The sequence below is a fragment of the Symphalangus syndactylus genome, chromosome 15 (assembly GCF_028878055.3).
Source record: "Symphalangus syndactylus isolate Jambi chromosome 15, NHGRI_mSymSyn1-v2.1_pri, whole genome shotgun sequence".
Classification (NCBI taxonomy): domain Eukaryota; kingdom Metazoa; phylum Chordata; class Mammalia; order Primates; family Hylobatidae; genus Symphalangus; species Symphalangus syndactylus.
In genome coordinates, this window is record NC_072437.2 from 73,462,311 (window position 1) to 73,486,507 (window position 24,197).

The following is a 24,197-nucleotide window of genomic DNA, read 5'->3' on the forward strand; positions in this document are numbered from 1 at the left end:
AAGGCACCATACCTACTTATAATCAATTTTCAATATTCAGAAAAAGCCTACCAGAAATTCAGTATTTTCTGGTGAAAGAAATGACTCTTATACACACTTCCCTCCCAGCAGTTTCTTGCCTCTGTACTTTTGTTTAGTCCCCGTCTCCCTACAAATACCCCTTTCTATATTCTGACCTGAAAGATCCAACTGTCTACGAAATCTTTCCTGGAAGTCCTAAATTAAAATGTTATTTGCCTCCTCTGAATTTCTGAAGCACTTATTATCTGCATTAGTTTATTGTTCTCTACTTTAAACCTTCCTTCCTAGTGTACCTCCTTTGTTCCAAAGACAAGAATGCTCCCCTTTAGGGAGCTTTTAGACTTTTGGTATTCCCATGACTGGCATCCAGTAGATGCTCAATAAATGCTTGTTAGAGATGATACTCTGTAACCTTACATAAATCTTTTAGCCTAAGATGTCACTTTCTTTACTAATAACACAAAGGAGTTGAAATACATCTCTAGCTCTTCCAGCTGTATGTTCCATAATCTATGATGTGATGCTTATCACTACAATTTTTCTTCCTCCCTTCTCCTTCAGAGATGGTGTTCTCACTCAGGTCTGCCAACTCAGCCCCTGGCCTGGCACTTGTCAGGATCAGACCCTCTATACTCCTCAGTCCACTTACCATTCTCCACCAATATTCTTTGGACCTCTCCCTAGGCATGATCCTCAGGCAGAAATTTAGCAATACAAAAATAGCATATGATTAACTCTTAGTAGTAAAAAAAACTTACCATATAATACAGGGCTGAGAGATTGGTTGCAGCTGCACTTTTCACTCTACTGTCCTTTTTTTCCAACATTTTTAAGATCTCTACAGCCTAGAAATGGAATATCTGAAGGTTACTACCATTGTAATATGACAGTACTCAAGCTTATGGTTGGGGAAAAGATCAGTGTTCCTGAAGCATAAGACCAGGGAAGGGCACAAAAGGGGTGGATTAACATGTTCAAGAAAATAGAGTACAAGAAGATAATTTCATTTGAGAATTACAATTTATAAAAAGAATAAAATGGAAATTCTGGATTTAAAAATATAATTAAGAAAACATAGATGTTCTAACAGCAGATTAGATACGGCTGAAGAGAGGCCTGGTGACTGGAAGAAAGGTCAGCAGTAAATAATGAGCCTTAGAAGGCTCGGCATGGTGGCTCATGCCTATAATCTCAGCACTTTGGGAGGCCACGGCAGGAGAATTGCTTGAGGTCAGGGGTTTGAGACTAGACTGGGCATAGGTGTGAGACTCTGTCTAAAAAATAAAAATATGATGATAATAATAATGATCCTTGGGAGTCATGTGATGCAGCTAAGTGTTTATTCTGCATAATGGGGTGGGCAGTGAGGCCTTGAAAGGTTTTGCCTAAGAGATATGATCAAATTTGATCTTTACAAAATAATTCTGAGGTTTCTGCTTCTGGCCATGACTAACTAGCCTATAGAAGACCATTCTTTGACAGAGAACAACAAGAAAGATTATAGAAAATACTAAAAATATTTTTTGAAGGCACTGTAGAGCTAGCAAAGCAAACAGGACTTCAAGGCCAAGGTCCCAGAAAATGTTCAGACTAAATGAAACATGGCAAAATAGATGGCTAAAAAATGTTCCTAGAAAAGAACACAAGAGACTTACGGGAGCATAATGAAAAGGTCTAATAGAAATGTAATTGGAGTTTCAGAAGGCCAAGAAGGAAAAATGGCACAGAATTTTTCAAAACCAGTAACAGAAAATAATTCTGGGAGTGTTACAACAAGTGATCTAAAGTAGATCCAAATATAATTACATTTTTAAATCATGAGAAATGAAAGTATGTTTTTAACTACCTGGCAGGTCTGAGATAATCCTAACCAAGGATGTGGAACAGTCGGACACTTTACATGAAAGGTGAATGAGTATTCAACCTAGAAATTGCTACAGAATATTAGAAAGAAAAAAACAAGGGTGGAGAAAGGCACTGGGTTTTCCTTCCTTCCTTCTTTTAAAATACATTTACTGATTAGAAGATGCTTGACTCTTGGTGCCTCCTGCTCCTAGAAAGCAGTTGTGTACAAGCAAAAGTAACTGTGTTAGCTTTTATAATGGCTGTCAGCTACAGCTGTTGCAAATCTCTGACAGATTCTGAGATGTGGGCTGTGCAGTGTTTGACCTCAAATGAAGTAGTACCAGTAGGCAGACTGACTCAATTTTTTTGAAGGACAGAATATTTTAAAATACTCAATTTCAGATACTTTGGTTAGAATATGAGTAAATTGTTATTCTTTTATTTATTATTTTTGCACAATAAAGTTGGCAAGCAAATTAATTCTTTTAAAGGGTTTTTGATGACTTCAAAGAAAACTGACAGAAGTTTCTAGGTCAGTAGTTTACGAAGTAAACACTGGAAAAGAAAAACCTAAACACCATATTCTCACTTTCAAGATTCTATTTCTAACATTTACTTTCTTGGAAAGACCTTATAACACTGCCACAAGTTCCTTAAATTTACCTCAAAAATAATTGCTGCTAATATTGTTTATCCTATAGAAACTACCTCATTGATTCTTTATACAACCTCCACAGCTATTAATATAAAAGCCACCATTGTTTTGAATCTCTAAGTTTTATAAGCTGCATTTCACTTTAAATAAGAATTGAGATAGTTTAATCTTCACTTTTAGACTGTGTCATAATAAATGGTGTATTATTTTATAAGGCACTTGAAAAGGTGTAACTCATATAACCATTAAACTCTCCAAAGCGTACAGGAAAAGAAAGCTATTCTCTAATGTTTACAACATCCATAAAACAATACAAAAAGAATGCTAACAAGCAATAACAACAATTTTTTTTTTAAACGAGTGTTATAGTCCTTTGTATCATTCCTTTTAGAAGTGGCCACTTACATTATAGTCAAGGAAATGTGTTAAATTTTAAAATTTTGATATATACTACATTGTAACTCATTAATAACAACACTTTAAGGCTATATATTTAACATCAAATCTATTTTCTCCCAAAATGGTTATTATGAATCCAAAAAGCAGTGCAATCCAAAACCATTACTTAAAAAACTTGGCAAAGGTATTTACAACTTAAAACATCCTAAATGGTTATCACAAAACTTCATATTATACGTTTCTAAACTATGATCTATTCTAAAAAGGCTACATAATTATTCTAATAAAAGGAACACTCGGGTATTTTTTCGCTCAAGTTTTTGTTTTGAAATAGGCTGTTTTCACAACTGTTCTCTACATGTCCATAAATCTACATAAAATATTTGTTTTTAAAAGTAAAATATTGTAAGTTTATTTATAAATGGAACTGATAAAAGTTCAGTCAAAATTAAATTTCATTGTAAATGGCAAAACAAAAAATAAAAATAAACAATGTTAGCTTGTTTGTTTCCCTGAAAACAATGAGGAAAAGGGATCTATGTCTGTCCTGGCCTCCTTTCCCAGCAGATGCCATCTAGCTCCTGGCTTCAGCATTCCGCTGAGCCTGCCCCTATACTGCCACTGGCTTCCAGGCCAATGGCTTCATTTCATCCACTTTGGGCTTTTTGGCAGAGTCTATTTTTTCTATTACAAAAGTGGCTACAAACACCATCATTATCAAAAAGACTCATACTCTGTGATTTCAGCATCTTTTTCTTGGGAAAAAAAAAAGCATTTAGAGCTAACTCCAGAACTATATCCTCACAGAAGAAGGCATAAATTTTTCTTTTTCATTTTGAATTGTAAATAAAGTAGTTGCTATCAAATGATTATTATGAGATACGTCAACCCAATCCTTTTTCACTTAATAACACTTCTTTCAAACTAAGATTGTATTATACCCACCTCATAATACTTACAATATACAAACAAAAGAAAGACAGAGTGAAAGCAGCAATGATGAAAAGAAAGCAGAAATGGCATTTTAAAAAAATCAGTAAACGAATTGATACTAAAAACTTGAAAATGCAAATGGAACAGAAGATATTTTGAACAAGAAGAGCTAGGAAAGCACAGATAGTAAGATCTGAGTTCAACAGGTTTTAACATTAAAAAATTAGAGTGTTTATTGCTTAATGAACATAGTTTTAAAACATGAGCCATGGCAATGCATTCTTAACCTTTTTTTTTTTTTTTTTTTTTTTTTTTTTTTTTTTTTGAGATGAAGTCTCGCTCTGTCACTCAGGCCAGAGTGCAGTGGTGGGATCTCAGCTCACTGCAACTTCCGCCTCCTGGGTTCAAGCAATTCTCCTGTCTCAGCCTCCTGAGTAGCTGGGACTACAGGTGCATGCCACCATGCCCGGCTAATTTTTGTATTTTTAGTAGAGATAGGGTTTCACCATATTGGTTAGGCTAGTCTCAAAACTCTTGACCTCAGGTGATCCACCTGCCTCAGCCTCCCAAAGTGCTGAGATTACAGGTGTGAGCCACCGCGCCTGGCCTCTTAACCCTTTCTAAAAACAGCATTTAAAAATAAAATGTCAAAGGAAAACTAGCAAACATGGTTTTCTCCATTTTTTCATCTATAACAGTACATGTCACACACAAAATTTTTGTCCACATAGCACTTTAGCAAGATAATAAAGACCAATTTGATTCACGTCACTTCCATGTAAAAAGCATTACAACAACGTTGGAGAGTCACTGGTGGCATTTTTCATGACCAAGGATGTGATGATCAAATGACAGCATAGATACTTTGAAAAGTCTTTTTCAAATGTTTTGTAAATGCTCAAAAAATTAAGCACAGTAAATTAACATATGCAATGGAACCACCCCATAGTACTACATTAATTATATGTATTTATTTCATGAACACTGGGGTTGCTTTTTTCTACTCTCATATTCTTTAGTAGATAGTTTCTCCCCACTTCCTTTGTTAGTCCTTTCTGTTGTCTCCCAGAGCAAAAAGTTCTCTAAATAGGAAGACAAACTGAAAGCATAGGCTTGGGGGAGGATGTGGGAAAGATGCTATAGCTTTCTCTTGTCCTTGCTCTCCGGATCTAACTGGGAAGAGCTGAGTTTTCCAGTTGCTGGCATATAATGACACTAACCACTGGTGTTACAGACTGGGACATCAAGTCATGCTGTTTACTCTATTTGGTTATCCCTCTTTCTTACACCTAAGCCTCCTGATTGTGTGTCAGCTCTGTCCTAATTGAGAGACTGCTGAAGGGGGAGCACCCACTCTACCCCCACCCAAGGTAGCAAGGGAGCAGCAGTGCCAGTGAGAGATCTGCAGGGTTCTAAAACCCCATACAGCCATGAGACCCTTACATTCCCAATGCAGTGTCAATGAGGAAACCAAACACATAAACAGACTACAAGGAAGCTGCTCTGGTGAGGATGGCAGGCTCCTGGCTTCCCACGCTCCCTAGCACAATCAGTGTTCCTAAAAACTTTATGCTTTGGGGAACACTTTGAAAACCTCTAGGGGAAAGTTAATCTCCGGAACAGAATATGGTTTATAATTTAGCAACCATGCTACATAAAGGAAGTATTTACATTTTAAGAAACAACAGCCGGGCGCAGTGGCTCACGCCTGTAATCCCAGCACTTTGGGAGGCCGAGGCGGGTGGATCACAAGGTCAGGAGATAGAGACCATCCTGGCTAACACAGTGAAACCCCATCTCTACTAAAAATACAAAAAATTAGCCAGGCATGGTGGTGGATGCCTATAGTCCCAGCTACTCGGGAGGGTGAGGCAGGAGAATGGCGTGAACCCGGGAGGCGGAGCTTGCAGTGAGCGGAGATCGCGCCACTGCACTCCAGCCTAGGCAACAGAGCGAGACTCCATTGCAAAAAAAAAAAAAAAAGAAACGACAAACATGCAAAAATTAATAAAAGTTTAAAACTATTTTAATGCAAATTAACATAAAATAGAAATAAAAATATTATTCAACTTCAGAATAATCACAGATAACATTATTCTAGAAAGGAGTTTACCTGTTTTTAATGCTATGACCAATTAAGAAACGGAATTCCATCTAAAATTTTTTTAAAACTTACTTGGTTATAGTCTTTTTGTCTCAAGTATGTAACTGCTTTGTTTATTTCCAGATCATTGGCTAGCTCTACATATTGAGAAGCTTTCACCACTTCCACACACCTATAAGGGAAAGCATAAAAAAGCTTACTTGATTTTGTTTTAGTATATTGATGCTGTTGGTTTTCTTAAATGTGGCTTTTCAAAGATTTTTTAAAGGGTCCCTAGTACTCTGTAAAGGTAAGCACTCGATTTGCTCCAACACAGGTTTTCAGTTACTGAAGTCTTCAGTTCTAAATTACTTTTCTTATCCAATTTATCATTAGCCTATTTTAATGTCTAATCATTTTAAGTAAAAATTGGACTGATATCTACATTCTCATTTTTGAATTAACTATTACAACAATTTGTAACATGACAGTTTCTACATATTTTTCCATATTAAATGCTCTCATGGTGAGAAAAATTCTACAGAACTTGTAGAATATATTTAATTTTTTGTGTCCCAACTTAAATAGATCTCTTTATAAAAGCATAAAACATTTGCTGTTTGCTCTATATCGGGGCAGTGCTAATTGCTTTACAAGCATTAATATGTTTAATCCTCACAACAACCCTAAAAGGATTATTTTTATTTTATAGATAGGAAAATGGAAGATCTGAGATCACAAAGGTAGAAAATGAGTGTCAACTAAGAATTTGAACCCAATTCTTGTTGATACCAAACCCACTGCATCGAGACTAGCATTTTTCAAATTGAGTTATTGAAATCAATTTAGTAGGTCACGACTCTTACTTCAATAACAGAAGAGATAGGGGGTGGTGGGACTGGGAAGACATTGGTCAAAGAACACAACATTTCAGTTAGATGAAGGAATAAGTTGAAGAGATCTATTGTACATCAAGGGAATTATGGTTAATAATATATACTTAAAATTTGCTAAGAGAGTAGATTTTGAGTGTTTTCACTACAAAAAATAACAAGTATGTGTGGTAATGCATATGATTTAGCAATTCCACAATGTGTACATGTATCAAAACATCATTTTGTATACCATAAAGATTTATCATTTTATATCACTGCACTCCAGCCTGAACAAGTGTAAGGAAACCTGCAAACCTGAGTGGCCTCCTCCTGGGAGACATTCACACAGTATGATGGACTTAACTAATTATTAATGTGTGTGTGTGAGTGTGTGTGAGAGAGAGAGAGTATTTATATAAAGGATCCATGGTTGAAAATAAGGGGGTGGCCTGTGGTGTTATGATATATATATAGGTTTTCATCCATGGTTCCTGCTCATAACTCCCATAGCCTTTATTAGAGTCTTCTGGTATAATGGGGGTGTTAGGCCTCAAGTGCAGGCCTCTGACCTTCCCCTGCCTTTCTGTTTGTGGCCCTCACATGAGAGTCTCACCCAAAACCCTGGGGGAAGGAATGCTGAAGTCATGAGCCTTCCATAAAAACCCAAGAGGACAGGGTTCGGGGAGCTTCCGGATAGCTGAACACGTGTAGGTTCCTAGAGGGTGGCGCCCAGGGAGGAAATGGAAGCTCCATGCCCCTTCTCCCATAGCTCACCTTATGCATCCCTGCATCTGCATCCTTTGCAAAATCCTTTATTATAACAAACTGGTAAATGTAAGAAAAAAAAAAAAGGAGGTCTGAACAAAACATTAAGAAATTTGACTTGACATACATAGGAGGTTATCCCCAACGACAGCAGAATACATGTTCTTTTCAAGTCCATTTGGATTATGTACCAAGCTGCAACAAATTTCAGAGCTGAAATTATTCAACAATTATCTTCTACCACAATAAAATTAAACTAGAAATCAAAAAAGGAAAAGATAATAAAAAATGCCCAACTTGCTGGAAATTAAGCAATGTAGCCGGATATAAAATCAACACACAAAATTCACTTCCATTTATCTATACACTAAAAACAAACAACTTGGAAAGGATATTGAGAGTACAATTCCATTGACAACAGCGCCAAAAAGAATAAAATACTTAGGAATAAGGATAACCAAGGAGGTTAAAGACTTGAACATGGAACACTATAAAACATTGCCGAGAGAAGTTTTTTAAAACATAAATAAAGGGAGGCTGGGCGTGGTGGCTCGTGCCTGTAATCCCAGCACTTTGGGAGGCTGAGGTGGGAGGATCACGAGGTCAGGAGATTGAGACCATCCTGGCTAACACAGTGAAGCCCCGTCTCTACTAAAAATACAAAAAAAATTAGCTGGGTGTGGTGGCGGGTGCCTGTAGTTCCAGCTACTTGGGAGGCTGAGGCAGGAGAATGGCGTGAACCTGGGAGGCAGAGCTTGCAGTGAGCTGAGATCACGACACTGCACTCCAGCCTGGGCGACAGAGCAAGACTCTGTCTCAAAACAAAACAAAAACATAAATAAATGGAAACACGTCCCACGTTTATGGACCAGAAGACTTACTACATTTAAGATATCAATACTACTCAAAGCAATCTATGAATTCAATGCAATCTCTACCAAAATGCCCATGGCTTATTTTTCCAGATACAGAAAAATCCATCCTGAAATTCATAAGCAATTTCAAGGGACTCCAAATAGCCAAAACAATCTTGAAAAAGCAAAGCAAAGCTGAAGGACTCACATTTTCTGATTTCAGAGTAATTACAAAGCTACAGTAATCAAAACAGTGTGGTACTGGCAGGAAGACAGATATGTAGACCAATAGCATAGAGCAGTGAGCCCAAAAACAAACCACCACCTATACAGTCAAATGCTTTTTGACAAGGATGCCAAGGCTATTCAATGAGAAAAGGAGAGTCTTTAACAAATAATGCCAGGAAAACTATGCACAAGTAATGCAGTTGCACCCTTACCTAACACTATGTACAAAAATTAACTCAAAATGAATCAAAGACCTCACTGTAAAATCTAAAACTAAAAAAACTGTTAGAAGAAAACATTAAGCAAAAGCTTCATGACATTAGATTTGACAATTTATTGGATGTGACACCAAAGTCACAGGAAACAAAAGAAAAAATAGACAAAGTGGACCTCATGAAAATTTAAGAAGTTTTTGCCTCAAAGAAATATCAACAGACTAAAAAGGTAATCCATATAATGGGAGAAAATATTTACAAATCATGTATGTGATAAGGGATTAATATCCAGAATGTATAGAAAACTCCTAAAACTCCAAAACAAAAACCAAACCACCGAATTCAAAAATGGTAAAGGACCTGAACAAACACTTCTCCAAATAAGGTATACAAATAGCTAATAAGTACATGAAAAGATGCTTGACATCATATGTCATTAGGGAATTGCAAATTAAAACAACAATGGGATGCCACCATATGCTTATCAGAAAGGCCAAAATTGAAACACTGACATTACCAAATGTTGGTGAGGATGTGGAGCCCCAGAAATTCTCATCCATTGCTAATGGGAATGCAAAATGGTACAGCAACTTTGAAAGAGTTTGGCAGTTTCTTACAAAACTGAATATATACTTATTGTAATTTCCAGTAATCATGCTCCTTGGTATTTATCCAAAGAGGGGAAACTGTATGTTTACACAAAAACCTGCACAATGGATGTTTATAACAGCTTTATTCAAAATTGCCAAAATGTGGAAGCCACCAAGATGCCTTTCAATAGGTGAATGAACAAACATCCATACAATAGAATCTGAAACTTTTTGAGCACAGACATAATATGACGCTCAAAGAAAATGCTCACTGGAGCATTACAGACTCTGGATTTGGGATGCTCAATTGGTAAACAGAAATATTCCAAAATCCAAGAAACCTCAAAATCCAAAACACTTCTGGTCCCAAGCATTGTGGATAAGGGATACTCTAGAGATACCACTAAATGAAAGAAGCCAATCAGGAAAGCCAACATACTATATGATTCCAACCCTGTGATATTCTGGAAAAGCCAAAACTATGGAGACAGTAAATCAGTGGTTGCTAAGGGTTTGGGAGAGGGAGGGATGAATAGGTATAACACACGAGATTTTTAGGGCAGTGAAGCTATTCTATACAATACTATAATGGTGGGTACAGGACATCATGCATTTGTCAAAACCCCCAGAATTAAAACACAAAGAGAGAATCTTAACATAAACTATGGACTTCACATGGTAATACTATGTGAATATTGGTTCACTGATTGTAACAAATGTACCACACTGGGATGGCATATTGGTGAGGGAGGCTCTGGGTAGGAAGTGGGGAAAAGATATGGAACTCTGTACATTCTGTTCAATTATGCTAAGAAACTAAAACTGCTCTAAAAAAAAGTCTTTGGATTTTTTACTTTTTTTTAAAAAGTCTTTTTTTTTTTTTTTTTAAATCTCAGCAGGTTTTGGGAAAATTGACAAGTTGGTTTTAAAATCTATGTGGAACCCGTCTCCAGCTCCCAGCCCCAGCGACACAGAAGACGGGTGATTTCTGCAATTCTGCTTGAGGTACCGGTTTCATCTCACTAGGGAGTGCCTAACAGTGGGTGCAGGACAGTCCGTGAAGCGCACTGTGAGCGAGCCAAAGCAGGGCGAGGCATTGCCTCACTCGGGAAGCGCAAGGGGTCAGGGAGTTCCCTTTCCTAGTCAAAGAAAGGGGAAACAGACGGCACCTGGAATATCGGGTCAGTCCCATCCTAATACTGCGCTTTTCCAACGGGCCTGGAAAATGGCACACTAGGAGATTGTGTCCCGCACCTGGCTCGGAGGGTCCTATGCCCACGGAGTCTCGCTGATTGCTAGCACAGCAGTCTGAGATCAAGCTGCAAGGCGGCAGCGAGGCTGGGGGAGGGGCGCCCGCCATTGCCCAGGCTTGCTTAGGTAAACAAAGCAGCCAGGAAGCTCGAACTGGGTGGAGCCCACCACAGCTCAAGGAGGCCTGCCTGCCTCTGTAGGCTCCACCTCTGGGGGCAGGGCACAGACAAACAAAAACTCAGCAAGAACCTCCACAGACTTAATTGTCCCTGTCTGACTGACAGCTTTGAAGAGAGTAGTGGTTCCCCCAGCATGCAGCTGGAGATCTGAGAACGGACAGACTGCCTCCTAAAGTGGGTCCCTCACCCCCGAGCAGCCTAACTGGGAGGCACCCCCCCAGTAGGGACAGACTGACACCTCATTCAACCGGGTACTCCTCTGAGACAAAACTTTCAGAGGAACTATCAGACAGCTGAATTTGTGGTCTCACGAAAATCCGCTGCTCTGCAGCCACCGCTGCTGACACCCAGCCAAACAGGGTCTGGAGTGGACCTCTAGTAAACTCCAACAGACCTGCAGCTGAGGGTCCTGTCTGGTAGAAGGAAAACTAACAAACAGAAAGGACATCCACACCAAAAACCCATCTGTACATCACCATCATCAAAGACAAAAAGTAGATAAAACCACAAAGATGGGGAAAAAACAGAGCACAAAAACTGGAAACTCTAAAAAACAGAGCACCTCTCGTCCTCCAAAGGAACGCAGTTCCTCACCAGCAACGGAACAAAGCTGGATGGAGGATGACTTTGATGAGTTGAGAGAAGAAGGCTTCAGACGATCAAACTACTCTGAGCTACGAGAGGAAATTCAAAACAATAGCAAAGAAGTTAAAAACTTTGAAAAAAAATTAGAAGAATGGATAACTAGAATAACCAATGGAGAGAAGGGCTTAAAGGAGCTGATGGAGCTGAAAGCCAAGTTTCGAGAACTACGCGAAGATTGCAGAAGCCTCAGTAGCAGATGCGATCAACTGGAAGAAAGGGTATCGCTGACGGAAGATGAAATGAATGAAATGAAGTGAGAAGGGAAGTTTAGAGAAAAAAGAATAAAAAGAAATGAACAAAGCCTCCAAGAAATTTGGGACTATGTGAAAAGACCAAACCTACATCTGATTGGTGTACCTGAAGATGGGGAGAATGGAACCAAGTTGGAAAACACTCTGCAAGATATTATCCAGGAGAACTTCCCCAATCTAGCAAGGCAGGCCAGCATTCAGATTCAGGAAATACAGAGAACGCCACAAAGATACTCCTCGAGAAGGGCAACTCCAAGACACATAATTGTCAGATTCACCAAAGTTGAAATGAAGGAAAAAATGTTAAGGGCAGCCAGAGAGAAAGGTCGGGTTACCCACAAAGGGAAGCCCATCAGACTAACAGCTCATCTCTCAGCAGAAACTCTACAAGCCAGAAGAGAGTGGGGGCCGATATTCACCATTCTTAAAGAAAAGAATTTTCAACCCAGAATCTCCTATCCCGCCAAACTAAGCTTCATAAGTGAAGGAGAAATAAAATCCTTTACAGACAAGCAAACGCTGAGTGATTTTGTCACCACCAGACCTGCCCTAAAAGAGCTCCTGAAGGAAGCACTAAACATGGAAAGGAACAACCGGTACCAGCCACTGCAAAAACATGCCAAATTGTAAAGACCATTGAGGCTAGGAAGAAACTGCATTAACTAACGAGCAAAATAACCAACTAACATCATAATGACAGGATCAGATTCACACATAACAATATTAACGTTAAATGTAAATGGGCTAAATGCTCCAATCAAAAGACACAGACTGGCAAACTGGATAAGGAGTCAGGACCCATCAGTGTGCTGTATTCAGGAAACCCATCTCACGTGCAGAGACACACATAGACTCAAAATAAAGGGATGGAGGAAGATCTATCAAGCAACTGGAAATCAAAAAAAGGCAGGGGTTGCAATCCTAGTCTCTGATAAAATAGACTTTAAACCAACAAAGATCAAAAGAGACAAAGAAGGCCATTACATAATGGTAAAGGGATCAATTCAACAAGAAGAGCTAACTATCCTAAATATATATGCACCCAACAAAGGAGCACCCAGATTCATAAAGCAAGTCCTCAGTGACCTACAAAGGGACTTAAACTCCCACACAATAATAATGGGAGACTTTAACACCCGACTGTCAGCATTAGACAGATCAACAAGACAGAAAGTTAACAAGGATATCCAGGAATTGAACTCAGCTCTACATAAAGTGGACCTAATAGACATCTACAGAACTCTCCACCCCAAATCAACAGAATATACATTTTTTTCAGCACCACACCACACCTATTCCAAAATTGACCACATGGTTGGAAGTAAAGCTCTCCTCAGCAAATGTAAAAGAACAGAAATTATAACAAACTGTCTCTCAGACCACAGTGCAATCAAACTAGAACTCAGGATTAAGAAACTCGCTCAAAACCGCTCAACTACATGGAAACTGAACAACCTGCTCCTGAATGACTATTGGGTACATAATGAAATGAAGGCAGAAATAAAGATGTTCTTTGAAACCAACGAGAACAAAGACACAACATACCAGAATCTCTGGGACACGTTCAAAGCAGTGTGTAGAGGGAAATTTATAGCACTAAATGCCCACAAGAGAAAGCAGGAAAGATCCAAAATTGACACCCTAACATCACAATTAAAAGAACTAGAAAAGCAAGAGCAAACACATTCAAAAGCTAGCAGAAGGCTAGAAATAACTAAAATCAGAGCAGAACTGAAGGAAATAGAGACACAAAAAACCCTTCAAAAAGTTAATGAATCCAGGAGCTGGTTTTTTGAAAAGATCAACAAAATTGATGGACCGCTAGCAAGACTAATAAAGAAGAAAAGAGAGAAGAATCAAATAGATGCAATAAAAAACGAAAAAGGGGATATCACCACCGATCCCACAGAAATACAATCTACCATCAGAGAATACTACAAACACCTCTATGCAAATAAACTAGGAAATCTAGAAGAAATGGATAAATTCCTCGACAAATACACCCTCCCAAGACTAAACCAGGAAGAAGTTGAATCTCTGAATAGACCAATAACAGGTTCTGAAATTGTGGCAATAATCAATAGCTTACCAACCAAAAAGAGTCCAGGACCTGATGGATTCACAGCTGAATTCTACCAGAGGTACAAGGAGGAACTGGTACCATTCCTTCTGAAACTATTCCAATCGATAGAAAAAGAGGGAATCCTCCCTAACACATTTTACGAAGCCAGCATCGTCCTGATACCAAAACCTGGCAGAGACTTAACCAAAAAAGAGAATTTCAGACCAATATCCTTGATGAACATTGATGCAAAAATCCTCAATAAAATACTGGCAAACTGAATCCAGCAGCACATCAAAAAGCTTATCCACCATGATCAAGTGGGCTTCATCCCTGGGATGCAAGGCTGGTTCAACATACGCAAATCAATAAATGTAATCCAGCATATAAACAGAACCAAAGACAAAAACCACATGATTATCTCAATAGATGCAGAAAAGGCCTTTGACAAAATTCAACAACCCTTCATGCTAAAAACTCTCAATAAATTAGGTATTGATGGGACAGATCTCAAAATAATAAGAGCTATCTATGACAAACCCACAGCCAATATCATACTGAATGGGCAAAAACTGGAAGCATTCCCTCTGAAAACTGGCACAAGACAGGGATGCCCTCTCTCACTGCTCCTATTCAACATAGTGCTGGAAGTTCTGGCCAGAGCAATCAGGCAGGAGAAGGAAATAAAGGGTATTCAATTAGGAAAAGAGGAAGTCAAATTGTCCCTGTTTGCAGATGACATGATTGTATATCTAGAAAACCCCATTGTCTCAGCCCAAAATCTCCTTAAGCTGATTAGCAACTTCAGCAAAGTCTCAGGATACAAAATTAATGTACAAAAATCACAAGCATTCTTGTACACCAATAACAGACAAACCGAGAGCCAAATCATGAGTGAACTCCCATTCACAATTGCTTCAAAGAGAATAAAATACCTAGGAATCCAACTTACAAGGGATGTGAAAGACCTCTTCAAGGAGAACTACAAACCACTGCTCAATGAAATAAAAGAGGATACAAACAAATGGAAGAACATTCCATGCTCATGGGTTGGAAGAATCAATATCGTGAAAATGGCCATACTGCCCAAGGTAATTTATAGATTCAATGCCATCCCCATCAAGCTACCAATGACTTTCTTCACAGAATTGGAAAAAACTACTTTAAAGTTCATATGGAACCAAAAAAGAGCCCGCATCGCCAAGTCAATCCTAAGCCAAAAGAACAAAGCTGGAGGCATCACGCTACCTGACTTTAAACTATACTACAAGGCTACAGTAACCAAAACAGCATGGTGCTGGTACCACAACAGAGACATAGATCAATGGAACAGAACAGAGCCCTCAGAAATGATGCCGCATAGCTACAACTATCTGATCTTTGACAAACCTGACAAAAACAAGAAATGGGGAAAGGAGTCCCTATTTAATAAATGGTGCTGGGAAAACTGGCTAGCCATATGTAGAAAGCTGCAACTGGATCCCTTCCTTACACCTTATACAAAAATTAATTCAAGATGGATTAAAGACTTATATGTTAGACCTAAAACCATTAAAATCCTACAAGAAAACCTAGGCAATACCATTCAGGACATAGGCGTAGGCAAGGACTTCATGTCTAAAACACCAAAAGCAATGGCAACAAAAGCCAAAATCGACAAATGGGATCTCATTAAACTAAAGAGCTTCTGCACAGCAAAAGAAACTATCATCAGAGTGAACAGGCAACCTAGAGAATGGGAGAAAATTTTTGCAACCTACTCATCTGACAAAGGGCTAATATCCAGAATCTACAATGAACTCAAACAAATTTACAAGAAAAAAACAAACAACCCCATCAAAAAGTGGGCAGAGGACATGAACAGACACTTCTCAAAAGAAGACATTTATACAGCCAAAAAACACATGAAGAAATGCTCATCATCACTGGCCATCAGAGAAATGCAAATCAAAACCACAGTGAGATACCATCTCACACCAGTTAGAATGGCCATCATTAAAAAATCAGGAAACAACAGGTGCTGGAGAGGATGTGGAGAATTAGGAACACTCTTACACTGTTGGTGGGACTGTAAACTAGTTCAACCATTGTGGAAGTCAGTGTGGCGATTCCTCAGGGATCTAGAACTAGAAATACCATTTGACCCAGCCATCCCGTTACTGGGTATATACCCAAAGGACTATAAATCATGCTGCTATAAAGACACATGCACACGTATGTTTATTGCGGCACTGTTCACAATAGCAAAGAGTTGGAACCAACCCAAATGTCCAACAACGATAGACTGGATTAAGAAAATGTGGCACATATACACCATGGAATACTATGCAGCCATAAAAAATGATGAGTTCGTGTCCTTTGTAGGGACATGGATGAAACTGGAAACCATCATTCTCAGTAAACTATCGCAAGGACAAAAAACCAAACACCGCATGTTCTCACTCATAGGTGGGAATTGAACAATGAGAACTCATGGACACAGGAAGGGGAACATCACACTCCGGGGACTGTTGTGGGGTGGGGGGAGGGGGGAGGGACAGCATTAGGAGATACACCTAATGCTAAATGACGAGTTAATGGGTACAGGAAATCAACATGGCACATGGATACATATGTAACAAACCTGCACATTGTGCACATGTACCCTAAAACCCTAAAGTATAATAAAAAAATAAAAATAAAAAAATAAAAAAAAAAATCTATGTGGAAATGACAAGGACCAAGAATACTCAAGGTAATCCTCAACAACAAAGCTGGAGGACTTATACTGCCTGCTCTAGTTCGTGCAGGCTGCTATAATTAAATACCATAAACTCAGCCAGGTGTGGTGGCTCACGCCTATAATCCCAGCAGTTTGGGAGGCTGAGGTGGGCAGATCACTTGAGGCCAGAAGTTTGAGACCAGGCTGGCCAATATGGCTAAATCCTGTCTCTACTAAAAATACAAAACTTCGCCAGGTGTGGTGGTGCATGCCTTTAGTCCCAGATACTTGGGAGGCTGAGGTACGAGAATTTCTTGAAACTAGGGAGGTGGAGGTTGCAGTGAGCTGAGATTGTGCCACTGCACTCCAGCCTGGGTGACAGAGCAAGACTCTGTCAAACAAAACAAAACCAAAACAAAACAAAACCATAAACTAGGTAGCCTAAACAAAAGACATTTATTTTTCATACTTATGAAGACTGAGAAGTCCAAGAACAAGACGCCAGCAGGCTGGGTGTCTGGTGAGGGCCCACTTCCTGGTTCATAAATGCTGTCTTTTTGTTATGTCCTCACATAATAGTAGGGGCTAGCTAGCTCTCCAGAGTTTCTTTTTATAAGGGCACTAATCCCATTCAAAAAGTGTCCTACCAGCTGGATGTGGTGACTCACACCTGTCATCCCAGCATTTTGGGAGGTCGAGCCAGGCAGATCACGAGGTCAGGAGATTGAGACCATCCTGGCTAACATGGTGAAACCCTATCTCTACTAAAATACAAAAAATTAGCCAGGCGTGGTGGCAGGGGCCTGTAGTCCCAGCTACTCAGGAGGCTGAGGCAGGGGAATTGCCTGAACCTGGGAGGTGGAGGTTGCAGTGAGCCAAGATCGCACCACTGCACTCCAGCCTGGCGACAGAGTAAGATTCTGTCTCAAAAAATAAAAATAAAAATAAAGTGTCCTACCTTCATGTCCTAATCACCTCGAAAGGGATGACCTCCTTATACTACCATTTTGGGAGTTAGGTTTCAACATATGAATTTTGGGGGAACACAAATATTCAGATCATAGCACTACCAGATATCAAGTGTTACTATAAACTACAGAAACGTAGGCAATGTGGTTTGACGACAAGAGTAGATAAATGGACCAAAGGGATTGAATAAAGATTCCACAAACAGACCAATACATAGTCATTTGGTATACATCAAAGGTGACATTACAGTGCAGTGGAAAAAGTAAACTATTTTCCATAAATCATGCTGGGTTAACTGGATAGTCCTACTACAGAAAAGAAAAGAGAGAGAAAAGAAAAAAAAAATCTTGACCTTACTTCACACTACACACAAAAATCAATTCCATATCGATCCTGTATCTAAATGTGAAAGGTAAAACCTCTAGAAGAAAACATAGGAAAATATTTTCATGAAGTTGGGGTATGCAAAAGTTGCCTTAAAAGGACACAAAAAGAACTAACCAAAGAAATAGAAACAAGGGCAAAAGTCTAGAACAGGCACTTCTCAAAAAATAATATTCATATGGCAAATAAATATATAAAATCGGCTGTCAGTGGATTGCAAATTAAAACTACAATGAGATGCCACAGTATGGCTGGCTAAAATGAAAAAGTACAAAATACACCAAGTATTTGTAAGCTATTCGAATTTTCATGCACTGTTGGTGGGGGTGTAAACAAGTACAGGAACTTTGGAAAACTGTTTAGCGGAATCTATTAAAGCTGAACATATACACACCATAGGATCAAGCCATTTCACTCATAGGTATATATCTAACAGAAATATAGGCACCACCCACCAAGAGATGTGCACAACTGTACCGTAATATTGATAGGCGCATTTACAACAGGTTCAAACTGCAAATCACAACACCCAGTCACATTGAAATGGATACATTTTTACATATTAATACCATGAACTACTAGATAGCAATAAAATGAACAAACCACACCTACATGCGAGGACATGGACAACACTTACAAACATACAGTAAAAGAAGTCATATGCAGAAGAATATGTACGGTATGATTCCATTTATATAACGCTTTTAAAACCTGGCAAAACTAAATTATGGATGCCTGCTTAGGTGGTTAAAGAATGAAGAAAAGCAAGGAAGTTATTATCATCAAAGTCACTCTTCAGGGACACCAGTCACTCTTCAGAGCTGGGTAGCCAGTGATTAGGATTGGCATTTTGTAAGGTGTTAACAATGTTCTATTCTTTACATTTTATTTATTAGGGTATGCAATGGTTAAATGTTTGTTTGTTTTGTGATGTATCGTTGAGCTGAGTTACCATTTCGGGTAATTTTTTGTATGTTTATATTTAACAAACATAAACAATTCCAGAAAAAAGGTTAAAAATAATTTAATCTCCCAGCACTTTGGGAGGCCAAGGCAGGTGGATCACGAGGTCAGGAGATCAAGACCATCCTGGCTAACACGGTGAAACCCTGTCTCTACTAAAAATACAAAACACTGGCCGGGCATGGCGGCGTGCGCCTGTAGTCCCAGCTACTTGGGAGGCTGAGGCAGGAGAATCGCGTGGACTCGGGAGGTGGAGCTTGTAGTGAGCTGAGATCGCGCGACTGCACTCCAGCCTGGGTGACAGAGTGAGACTCCATCTCAAAAAAAAAAGAAAAAAACAATAATTTAATCATATACAAAGAAGTTAACAGAAATATAGTAAGAATGCCAGAAGAATTCATAGTAAAAATTGCAAATAATTGCAGAACTAAGTTTTCTCTTCTGTTTTTCAGTAAAACAGTTGAATTATGTGTAATTTCCATTACACATGACAGCTATCTGGAGAGCATTAAAAAATACAGATGTTCTATCCCATTTAAGACCAACTGAATCTCTACTTTTAATGAGTTCCTCAGTCAGTGGCATTCAAGAACTATTTGCATAGTATAGAGCAATGGTTCTGTATGTGGGATTTATATCACAGAACCCCCTAGGCAACTTTATAAATACTGATCCCTCTGTCCCAACACCCAGAAATTCTGATTCAACTAGTCCACCGTGCAGCCTGTGTGTTGGGACTATTTAAAATCCCCTGATTTTAATATGCAGTCATACCACTGGTAAAGTTACAGTATAGTAGGTATCAGAATCATTGGGGAGGCTTGACACAAATGTAAATACTCACTCCAGACCTCAGAACCTTGACTCAGATCTACAGAGAAAGATGTGGGGAGACAGATTATCTGCACTTTTAACAAGTAACCAGGGCAATTCCAATGAACAACAATCATGTGCTACATAAAAAAGTTTTGATCCGGCCAAGCGCGGTGGCTCACGCCTATAATCCCAGCACTTTGGGAAGCCAAGGCGGGCGGATCACGAGGTCAGGAGATCGAGACCATCCTGGCTAACATGATGAAACCCCGTCTCTACTAAAAATACAAAAAAATTAGCCAGGCTTTGCGGTGGCTTTCGCCTGTACTCCCAACTCTTTGGGAGACCAGGACAGATCACTTGAGGTCAGGAGTTAGAGACCAGCCCAGCCAACACAGCGAAACCCTGTCTCTACTAAAAATACAAAAATTATGGTGACGCCTGCCTGTAGTCTCAGCTACTCGGGAGGCTGAGGCAGGAGGATCGCTTGAACCCATGAAGTGGAGATTGCAGTGAGCTGAGATCACACCACTGCACTCCAGCCTGGTCGACAGAGTGAGACTCCATCTCAAGAAAAAATAAAATAAAAATAAAGTTGTTCTCTGAAGAGTAAATGTCTCATTCCAGTAATGATCCACTCAGCAGGAATACGGTGGAGTTCAGCCCAATTCAGGTCAGCCATATCCAAAAGACTGCAAGTCATTACTAAGTTGAGCAAAAGAGTTTTTATCTATTAGCAGAAAGGGCCTCTCTGGCAGCAGAGATTAAAAATTGGCCCAACTTCATTTCCATCCTTCAGGGAATAGCAAATTGAAGATTTACTTATCTAGGACTTGAATTCCTTCTTTGGGACCAAGTTAATAAAAGACCAAGAAACTCCTGATTAAACTGGATAATGAATGATTCTATAGACAGGGCTGCACGTATCAGCTTTGTTTGACTTCTCTTTTCTCAGTTAACTTCTCAGAGCTGGAACATTCCACATTCCCCAGCAGAGTGTGGGGGCCGACTAAAGTTTATAATTCTGACTAAAAATCACCCTGCTTCTGGCTTATCTGAATCCCTTACCTACCCACCCCACCACCCAGGAAATACACTAGCAAATTGTGCAATGGAATAAAATCCACACTTTTCTTTAGATTCTTGCAACTGTATCACATGTAATAGTATCACTTTTGCTACATTTTGGTCAAATAAATTTTTACATAAACTAAAAAAAAAAAAATCAGCCGGGCTTGGTGGTGGGTGCCTGTAGTCCCAGCTACTTGGGAGGCTGAGGCAGGAGAATGGTGAGAACCCAGGAGGTGGAGCTTGCAGTGAGCCGAGATTGCGCCACTGCACTCCAGCCTGGGAGACAGAACAAGACTCCATGTCAAAACAAAACAAAACAAAACAAAACAAAACAAAACAAAACAAAACAAAAAAACAAAAAAAAGAAGTTCTGGTCCAGGACCAACCATATAGACAACAGTAGTCCCATAACATAACGGTGCTGAAAAATTCCTATTGCCAAGTGACATCCTAGGTGCTGTAATGCTGTATCACACCTCATGTGTTTGTGGTGATGTTAGTGTAAACAAACCTACTGTACTGTGTCAGTCTTAGGAAAGCACAGCACATACAATTATGTACAGTACATAATACTTGATAATAAACAATTATGTTACTGGTTTATGTATTTACTGTACAGTAAGGCATCGCTTGATGATGGGGTATGTTCTGAGAATTGTGTCATTAGGCAATTTCACCATTGTGCAAATATCATAGGGTATACTTACACAAACCTATATGGCATGGCCTACAACACACCTAGGCTATATGGTATAGCCTAATGCTCCTAGCATTAGGTTAGAGGTTAGAGCTCCTAACCTCTACAGCATGTTACTGTATTGAATACTACAAGCAAATATAACACAATGGTAAGTATTTGTATATCTAAATCTATCTAAACATAGAAAAGGTACAATTAAAATATGGTATAAAAGGTTTTTAAAATGTCATGCCTGTGTAGGGTGCTTACCATGAATGGAGCTTCCAAGACTGGAAGTTGCTTTGGATGAGTCACAAAATAAACTCCAAGTGAATGTGAAGGCCTAGGATATTACTGTACACTTTTATACAACTGGCAGCATAGGTTTGTTTATATCAGCATCACCACAAACAAGTGAATAATGCATTGTGCTACAATTTCGAGACAGCTACAACGTCACTAGTGATAGGAATTTTTCAGCTTCCTATCTTACCAGACCACTGTCATATGTGTGGTCCATTGTTGACTGAAATGTGGTATATAACTACTTTATTTACAAAATAACATGAGTAATAAGAAAAATATCTTATTAGGAACTTTTACAATAGCCCATATTAATCTTAACATATAATATTATCTGCTTGATAAATATGAATCAACATTCATATTCACTTTTCTAATGACAATATTAATTTAAATTTAAAAGTATAAATTATGAAAAAAACCATATCCATGCAGTATTATAGACTTTCTCTCTTACCAATCATAACCTGCAGCAAAAGATGTTTCAATTACAGGAGCAATGAGTTTTGCAGATGTCATAATGTATTTTTCTGCCATGGCTTTCCTATATCAAATAAACCAAAAAGTTGTATTTAGAGATACAATATAAAATAGTTTGGATTTATTTCCTAAAATTTAAGTGTAAACATTATCTATCAAAACTAACATGCCACAAAAGCCTACTAAACAATGAACAGGTACCATAGAAATCTATTTATGATTCAGGTCTAAAACCATGACTAGGAAATGTAATTAGCAAGCCATGATTGCATGCTGGGTCAACAGTGTTCATTTCTTTTCTTTTACTGCTTTATGATGCCTTCTGACAAACTGAAGAGATACTGGAGAAACACAAGGCCCTGCAGCAGAACTTACAGAGCCTACACTGCAGACAGGAAAGTAAAGAGTGAAATTACCACTGAACAAATCGTGTGTGGTAAAGAGTAAAACTGAATTACTACTTGTTGCTTTTGTGTGTATATATGTGTATTTGTATCCGTGTGTGTATATGTATATGTACACGTACATATATAAAATATGTATCGTCAAGGTTACTGGAAAATCTCCAAGTGCTTTTCAAAGTGGATATACCAATTTATAGTGGTGGGTAAAAGTTCTCTTAGTCATTTCTTCTTGAATTTATATGTAAGTAGTGGTTTTTAAAATGGACTCAAAATGTATATACTATTTTATAACTTGTTCTTTATACTATGCTGTATTAATATAGAAATAATCTTTCCAGGCCGGGCGCAGTGGCTCATGCCTGTAATCCCAGCACTTTGGGAGGCCAAGGCGGGAGATCACAAGGTCAGGAGATTCAGACCATCCTGGCTAACATGGTGAAACCCCGTCTCTACTAAAAATACAAAAAATTAGCCAGGCGTGGCGGCAGGCGCCTGTAGTCCCAGCTATTGGGGAGGCTGAGGCAGAAGAATGGCATGAACCTGGGATGCGGAGCTTGCAGTGAGCCGAGATCAGGCCACTGCTCTCCAGCCTGGGTGACAGAGTGAGACTCCGTCTCAAAAAAAAAAAAAAAAAAAAGAAATAATCTTTCCAAGTCATTCAACATTCATCTTGTTATTCTTTCTTTTGAACTTTATTTTGAGACAACTGTAGATTCACACGCATTTGTAAAAAATAATAGAGATTCCATGTACCCTTTACCCAGTTTCCTCCAACAGTAACATCTTTCAAATATCACAACCAGATTACTGTCATTGATAACAGTCAAGACACAGAATATTTCCACTATATTTCCATTCCTTTGTTTCCCTCCAACTCCAACCCCTTCTTCATCTCTCGGAACAACCACTAATCTGACCTCCAGTTCTACAATTTTATCATTTTAAGAGTGTTATAAAGAATAAGATTATATATAATATTCTGGAATTGGCTATTTTCGTGCAGTATACTTCCCTTCAGATCTATCCAATTTGTTACGTATATCAATAGTTCATTCCTTTTTGTTGCTGAGTAATATCCATGTTATATGTCAACTGTTACAGAAAAAGCATGTGACAAAATTCAACACTCATTCATCATAAAAACATAAGAAATAAGAGAGACCTTTCTCAACATTACTGAATCGTGATTTTTCCTTAGTTTGTTAGTATGGTGAATTACATTGACTGATTTAAAAATAATGAAACAACCTTGCAGCCTTGGAATTAATCCTACTTGGTCATGGTGTGTAATTTTAAAAACATACTTCTGAATTTTTAAAAAACAGCTTTATAGGGATATAACTCATACACCATACAGCTCACCCAATATAAAGTCTACAATGTAATGGTTTAGATATAATCACAGATTTGTGCAACAAGCACCACAATCACTTTTGAAACATTTTCATCATCCCAAAAAGAAACATAGTATCCATTAGCAGACACTTCCCTGTGCCTATCCAGCCCCTGGCAACCACTAATCTACTTTCTGTCTTTATAGATTTGCCTAATTTATACCTTTCATATAAACAGAATCATA

At 38.7% G+C, this 24,197-nt stretch overlaps 1 protein-coding gene across 12 annotated transcripts in view; it reads right to left on the reverse strand.

The window, feature by feature from the left end:
- IFT88 (intraflagellar transport 88) overlaps positions 1-24,197 on the reverse strand; it is a 128,510-nt gene that overhangs the window by 54,038 nt on the left and 50,275 nt on the right. For 10 of the 12 annotated variants that reach the window (XM_063619014.1, XM_055245281.2, XM_055245277.2 and 7 more), the window contains 3 exons: positions 22,192-22,278; positions 6,030-6,129; positions 780-866 (listed from right to left, as the gene is read on the reverse strand). In XM_063619014.1, the coding sequence (XP_063475084.1) occupies positions 780-866; positions 6,030-6,129; positions 22,192-22,278 (274 nt within the window). The remainder of the gene's footprint in view (positions 1-779; positions 867-6,029; positions 6,130-22,191; positions 22,279-24,197) is intronic. The other 2 variants (XM_055245280.2, XM_063619015.1) reach the window with 1 other exon arrangement.